At 49.8% G+C, this 7,449-nt stretch overlaps 1 protein-coding gene across 1 annotated transcript in view; it reads right to left on the reverse strand.

Moving 5' to 3' along the window:
- Window positions 1–1,151: 1,151 nt before the first annotated feature.
- The window catches only part of UPP2 (uridine phosphorylase 2), a 7,718-nt gene continuing 1,420 nt past the window's right edge, over window positions 1,152–7,449 (reverse strand). Inside the window, exons 3-7 of the mRNA XM_009334037.1 lie at window positions 6,732–6,890; window positions 4,446–4,560; window positions 3,625–3,834; window positions 1,867–2,013; window positions 1,152–1,324 (exon numbers count right to left, since the gene is read on the reverse strand). Coding sequence (XP_009332312.1) covers window positions 1,152–1,324; window positions 1,867–2,013; window positions 3,625–3,834; window positions 4,446–4,560; window positions 6,732–6,890 — 804 coding nt within the window. The remainder of the gene's footprint in view (window positions 1,325–1,866; window positions 2,014–3,624; window positions 3,835–4,445; window positions 4,561–6,731; window positions 6,891–7,449) is intronic.

Raw genomic sequence — 7,449 nt, forward strand, 5'->3', positions numbered from 1 at the left:
CAAGTGCCTTGGCGATGGCCCCTCAGCATGTCTGTAAGTATCTTTAGACTTACATGTTTTGTGCTCTTAATATCGTTAATATCTTAAGATCCTCTCCCATGTTTTTTGATACGTTAAAATTTTGTTTACCAGAACTCTTAAATCCTGTAAGTTATTGTTCCAAAGGTGTCAAAATTCATTTGGAAGCAAGCTTGTTAGTGAATCTTAAGAACTGGAAGTGATTTCGGTGGGAAATTCTTCAGGCTGTAGGTTACCCTCTGTGAAAAACCCCTCCACTCAAACAAGGCGCAGTTTAGTCTCTTACAGCTTGTGGAGACACTTAAAGATGATTTTCTGGATCGTTGATGGGTGTTGATTAGCAGATGAATGTGAAAGATGCAGTCCCTGGCAGTTGCCTGAAATCAGGTCAAGGTTATATTGGTAAGGTGTGCTCCCCATCCCTTTCCCTCTCAGGTGTCCCCATGCATCCCGCGCCCAAACCTGCCGACCGTGTGACAGGGGCGAAGCTGCTCCTGCACAGCCCGGACAGTCTGTGCAAGGTGCGCTTCCCACACATGACCTCTTGTGTTCAAACACTCTGGTACGCATCAGTTTTTGACAGATCTTTAAACATTGTATGAATGAAAGTCTGAACGGCCTTCGTAACAGCAGTGAGTAGCAATGGTCACAAACGTAGATTAATTTTGCATGTCGTTTACTTAGGTTTTGGTTTTATGCCAAATGCAAAGTCATCTCCTTCCTAGAGGATCGCTGTGGACAGGAGCGACCCTAACAGGACAGTTCTTTGCGACCACTGAAGACAGGAGTGAGGACCGTGCAGTTCGGTAACACAATCTTAATTTCCATGCAAATTTTGGCTGGAGCTCTCCTTGGGTATGCAAGTGTGCTGGTGCAATTCAAGCCGTACTGGAGGTCCGCAGCTCCTGCGTGGCAGTGTTCACTGGATCCGGCTGCCCCGCTCAGCCATGGAGGGCACCTGCCTGTGGGAGCACATTGTGACCAAGTCTTTTTCGTTTCCCACACAAAGGGTCCGCGGTGTGCCCGTGTGGGTAGGTCCCGCCTGCCCGCTCCTGGCATGGCAGCGCTGGGGGCACAAACACGCACTGTGCCGGCTGGGACCTGGCGCCCTGCTGCTTGTGCTGCATCGCCCATCAGTTGCTGGAGAAAAATGTGTTTCCCACCAGAGGGCAAGGCCCCAGGCGCTTTCGGATGAAGGCTGCGATCAGGCGCTGAGGCCGCTGCTGGTACTCCTGCAGCACCTCGCGGGGTGCCCGGATCTGGTCCCCCTGCAGGCGGTCCAGGAGCGCTACGCAGACAACGGCGGCTGCAGGATGGCCAAAGCACTGCGTTACCTCACATGTGACAACAGGCACCCGCCACCTTAAAACACTGCCCCGTGGGGAAGGAGAGGAGGCCCTGCTCCCATTGCCCATCCTCCCCAAGCCCCTGGGGCTTGCTGGGGGATGCGCCCCGATGTGCTGGAGGTGTCAAAGCGGCAGGCCCCCCGGGGAAGCCGCTGGCCACAGCACCGCTCTGCAGGCACCCTCCACTCACCCCATTTCTCTTCCAGCAAAATGGGGAAAGCCAGCACCAGAGGTACGGCCAGGACTTGTTTTAAGGCTGGGAGAGGGATAAGGGGGGATTAAGTTTTGTTTTGCCCAACACATGCTCAGGCCTTTTAAAACAAACGTTTTTTATTGAGCCACAAAATTTGTTTTAGTGTACTTTTCTAGTGAAAATCGTTCGGAATGCCTTTTCGGCCTTCAGGTTGTCTGAATCTTGCACCAAACCGAACCTTCAGGTCGGGTTAAGCTGGAGAGCATGGGGGTGCGGGAAGGACGCGGAGGTGGCTGCAAGAGGACTCACCTTTCAGGCCACACAGCCCGCACAGGGCAGCAAATGCCGTGGACTCCATTTCAATGTTCCTCACACCGGCGTCATAAGCTCTTTTTAAGTACTCTAACTTTTTTTCACTGGAAAAAGAGCACAGTGCTCCGTCTAATCTCCCCTGACCTTGAAAGGAAGCAGAGAAGTGTCACTGCTGACCCTGTGTGGGTTTACAGTCATGGTGAACGGTGTGTAGTTTCAAATGGCAAGTCCAGCAGTGCCTATGTTTTGTCTGAAGCCAACTAAGTTTTCCTTTGAATAGTTACTTAACTCATATTAACCTCAGTGTTTAAAGCCAGTGTGCTATGTCTCTGTATAGAGGAGAAAATTACACAGGTTTTAACACTTGTAAAAAGGATGAGTAAGCCCACAGGTGTTAAGTACAGGGGGTATATTGCACTCTGCAGGGGCAAGTCATCGCAGCTCCTCTGAGGTGCACGGAAATGAAGGTCAGCTGTGAAGGTCTGCCAGGTTAAATCCAAAAAATGCCAAATTACTGTTGAAGAGGGGCATAGCAAGCTGTGCAGAATGGCAAAACTGAGGAGAGGAAAACCCTCTTAATTTAGGTTTAATTTTTCTTAAGGGGCTGTCACGGATGGCAGGCAGCTGGAGCTGCTTGCGAGTGGTGTTCCCTGCTCGGGTGGCATTGGTGCTGGCCAGGGAGCTGGGTCCCGGGGCACCGGCGCTCCCTCCCACCCTCACTGCAGCCCTGGGGCATTGCCGCAGGCAGGACCCAACGCCGTGCTCAGTGTGTCCAGGCATGGGCACCCATCCTGATCCTCTCCTCTAACTCCACTGGTGGCTTTGGCTGTCCTGCAGCTGCACCTGGGTCCACAGAGCGGACCTATGCCCAGCGCAGCTACTCCTCTCACACAGTATGTAAAGTCCTTTGTGCAAGCAAAATGTATACCTCTGGCTGTGCTAACCTGGGTGGAGTGCTTCATTTTATTGCTGTTCCTACTGTTAATCCTCTCAAACAGCTTTTTGTTTAAATAAAACATGGTCTCGAGCAATACACAGATGGTCGCATTTGCAAGCAGATCCAAAAGTTTATAAATAGTCCTCAGATTATTAATTCTTCATTTATTACATTTCATCTACTCTGCAATCAGCATTTAATTTTGCAAAGGAAACGGTTCCAGAGTAACCAAAGTTTGTTTGCGTAAATCTCACATGCTTGCTGACATTTTTCTAGTGTTTGGTAGTTCTGAAGTTATAATCTTGTTGTAGCAAACAACTCAGCGTAACCCATCTGCTAGGCTCACTACAGGATTGTGGACGAGGGACTGTTTTCTTTGCCAGGGTGAGGCTACTGCTTTTGGGAGGGTCTGCAACTGTGCATGGCTCCCATGTAATGGCTGGACTGGGAGGCAGCAGGGGTCCCCCCGGGCACCTGCATTGTCCCAGGGAGCAATCACTGCTGGGTGGATCTTCACTCTTGATATGCCACCAGCTACAGCAGCGCTGGTCTTGCAGGTGACATTAGAAATTTAACTGGCAGATGCACATGAGACCAATTAGCAGAGTAGGCCTCACCCTGGCAAAGTGCCGAAATTGGTACTGTGTGTTCTGAAGGTGTACCCTGCTCTGACCGCTGAACAAGCTCTAACGTATCAGGTGGGTCAGCTCCTGCAGCCGTTCTTAGGCTTTGGCAGCATGGGTAACTTTGCCTACGTAAGAACATAAAGACTTGGCATTACGTTTGCAGGGAGGAAGGACAGTCAAAGATCATTTTACCTTCATAGAAGTCATAGGTGCACATGGTATGGCCAATGAGCGTGCGAAAGTCAGGAATCTCCTTGCTACAGGCGAGTAGTTCCTCTGCGAGGTCCTTGTCCAGCTCAGTGCTCCGCACCACCACATCATCCAGCACCACCTGCTCAAACCGTGGCTTGAAGGAGGAGTCCACCGCCATGTCCGTGATCACAACAGACCCGGCCTCGATCCCTGTGAAAACAAAGGCTGAGGCTAAGCCAGAGCTCATAACACTTGTGACCTGCTGCAAAACTTCAGCATGATAGAAAAATCTCTATAGATGTGTGACTGTGGGATTGCTCTTTTAGTGAGTAAAACAGATCTGAGAGAGTAATTGAAATTCATGCAGTAGCACAGATGTAGAAGTAAAACGTACAGAATCAGCACACGATGAGTGATTGTGGGAACGTGCTTCTGGTTTGCAGAGATCATGCCCCACCACCAGCTTGTGCAGGCACAAGCAGCACCTCTGCCCCAGCCAGGGGTCCCACCAGTGTGGAGGACTACAGGCACTGGGACAGCCGGGAGGATCTCAAAGCATGACAGTGACTTCCAGTGAAGTGTTTTCTGTTTGAAAAGTGATACCCAGTTGTTGTGAATTCAAGGCCTTTGTTCATTATGAAAATGTGCACTCTGCTAAGCCAGTCGCTAGAAGTTTGCTGTGTTTTAACCCAAAACAAAATATCATGTTTGATATTTGGGGACCTGACAAAATCCTAAAGCTCATAATTACATGACCTATTGCAGAGAATGTTTTTTATTAAGACCCTCTTTGCCCAGAAGGAAGACCATGGATAGCTTACCTAAGCCTCCAGAAGTACCGATGCGTATAATAGTAACGTCTCGGCATTTTGCATGGTGCAGCAGTTTGATTAGTTCATGAAGCATGATGGAAATGGAAGGGATGCCCATCCCGTGCTGTTGGGAGGAGGGAAAAGAAAAACATCATTCCCTTTGATGCTGTGGCAGGTGACAGGTACGTGACTGCAATGAGCCTAGGGTTACGCTGTGGCCTCTTTCCACTGATGAGGCCAACAGCGGTTTTTTGACAGGGGAGAGACATCTCAGGGTCTATGTAGCCTGTCCAGGTAAAGCATCTCACCCTCTTCTCCTCCCCTTGATGCTTTTAAGGCTCTTATCAATAGAGCCTTCATCCCTGGGGACCAGTATGACAGACGCACAGATGGCATCACTCCTTCAAGAAAGGTCTCTCCACGAACGCATCCTGATGGCTGAATGCTCCAAGACCTTCCCCTTGTGTTGCCTGTCCTTACACCACGTGCTGACTTCCATTCTTTGTCGTCTCCTGCTCGTACTCTTGGAGTGGTGAATTTCAGTGAGGACAACCTCAGCCTCTGCTTCTCTGGGTGCCTCCCAGCCCACCCTCGCCCCACGCTGGAGCACCTCCACCTGCATCGCTGGGCATGAAGGACAACAGATGGGTTTGTGCCCCTTGGTGAGGACCAGTTTCGGGGTCAGGCATTTGCTGCGTGAAGCCTCACGCCTCGCAGGCCACCTGTCCTGCTTCCTGGCTCGCATCACACACCCTGGTGTCCCTCCGTCCCCAGCGCCTGCCTGGCTGCCTGCAGGCTCTCCCCTCTGCTGGCACCAGCCTGTTCCCTGTCCTCTGCCACAGCTTGTGGTGCCCTGCTGCCCCATCTCCGCTGCCAAACCTCTGGGCTGGCAGATGTTTTGCAAATCTGGAGCTGTTGCAGCTGCCTCTGCTTTCTGCCCAGCGCTCCCTCACGTGATCATCTTAGTTTTCTGCTCCATTGCTCAACTGCCATCCTTTTCTCGGCTTTACCTTTAAAAACAAAAGGTGTTTGGTGGTGTGGGGTTTGGTTTTTTTTCCCCGTGAAAAATGCCTCACATTTTTTGGTTTCACTATCATGTTCAAAAACCTGAAGGAAGCATATGTAAAGAAGCACAGCTAATTTAACATATGCAGTTTTCGTATTGCTTTGTCTCTTTTCATTTGGCTGTGAGACTGATGGTCTATTAGGCTCGTATCATGTTTTAAATATGAAAACATTTTGCATGTTGTTATTCTGGAACATCAGCCTGACTTATTTGCCAATGCCTAAAAAATGTATTCTCATTGTAAATATTCAAAGCAGGAAACTCTGTTCCTGCCTCCGGTATGTTTGACTTCATTTGTGTTTCTAAGCAACTTGCAAAAATGTGATGTTGGCAGCTGCACAAAGTGTTTTGGGGGAGGCTTGCTGCGTGCTCTGCCCTGCGTCCTCTCACAGGGATGAGCCCAGGGGTTGATGGCTTCTGCATTGGCACAAAACTGGTGCATGGCCAAGAGCTCAGTGTCAGCTTTTCTTCCAGCTGTGTCACAACTACTGCCAGATTGGGGAATAGCAAAACTTGTGGGTTTTTCCCCCTTTGGATCCTGTCAGATTGATTCCCCCAGGCTTTTCTGTCGGTCAGGTTTGGTTTGGTTTTGTCAGAAGGACCAAACATGAGCTCTGTTGTGTGAGTGACGCTGTCTCCTGTGAATCAGATTTAAGACTAAACTTGTGCAGGAAGAAACGAGGGCAGGACCGAGCCTTGGGGTGTGAGCACCCCACCAGCACAGCCTGTATTTGCTTTTTCCTTTGTGCAGTGCCAAAAATTCTGCTGCTGTTAAAGAATAATTAATAATAAAGCAAGATTTTTACTTTAGAGCTCATGTCAATGGAATACTTCCAGCAATATTTCATAGTTCATGCGTGGTGGGAAGTGGTCTTTGCCTCTTGAATTGCCAGACTGCTGAGCTGAGCAAAATACGTGCATGTTCATTTTTAATACGATGCTTTTTAAACTGAACGTGTAGGGTGCTGAGAAATATCATTCAAACAGAAGCAGCTTTACCACTGTAAGGTTGTACTGGTGGTAATGGCTGAAAACTGAAAAGAGGGAAAAAATCTGCCGGTGGGTGTTGAGGGAAGCGGAGGCATGGGAGAGGTCGTGCCGGCCACCCTCCCTGCTGCCGGGGGAGACAGGGCCCCTACGCCAGCCCACTGTGGGACCGCACTGGCAGCAGCAGAGGCTGCGGTGAGCGCCCCGGTTGGAAAACGCATGCGGTACGGTGCAGTACTTACACTGATGGAGAGCACCGGCCCAGCCCGGTACATGGCATATCGGTCCGTCCCTGCGCAGATGTCTGCCAGGTCCTCCCCGTCACCCATCAGTCCCAGTTCCTTGTGCATGAACTGGGCAAATGCCCTCATCCTGTTTGGGCTGCCACCAACGCAGACAAACTGGATGTAAAATATGAACGTATTGGTACTTTTTAGCTAAAATAGGTACCAAGATTCAGTCGTAATGTGGCAGTGGCAGGCTGCACTGGACACACCTCCCCAGAGAGTGCAGTGGGATGCCACTTCCTTGCAGGCGAGCAGGGGACACCAAAACAATGGAGGGTCTCAAAAACCGGAATTAACATTAAAACCAAACTGTTACTCCTTTAGGGTTGTGACTACACTAGGTCCAGACAGCTGTACAGCTGCACGTACTTGGGTATCAGTCCCAGGCCAAGAAAATGAAAAATAATTCAGTAAATTTAAGCTTTTAGTATTCCTACTGACAGCAAAGCAAAACCAGATGTTAGAGTAGCTTGTTGTTTAATTTATTCTATCAACAGTGTTGACTGCAATTAGTAAGCACTGCTGATGACACAGAGGCTGTAAAGTCAGGGAGAAAAAGGACAAATTTTGCATATTAAAATAAAAAATGCTCCCTGAACGTAGGAGGGGGACCAGCATGCGACTGCAAGGGCAGCACTGCTGATCCGGCTGCAGGAGGCACAGGGGGGGGGGG

This window comes from Pygoscelis adeliae, unplaced genomic scaffold, assembly GCF_000699105.1.
Source record: "Pygoscelis adeliae isolate BGI_AS28 unplaced genomic scaffold, ASM69910v1 Scaffold131, whole genome shotgun sequence".
NCBI classification, from domain to species: Eukaryota; Metazoa; Chordata; class Aves; order Sphenisciformes; family Spheniscidae; genus Pygoscelis; species Pygoscelis adeliae.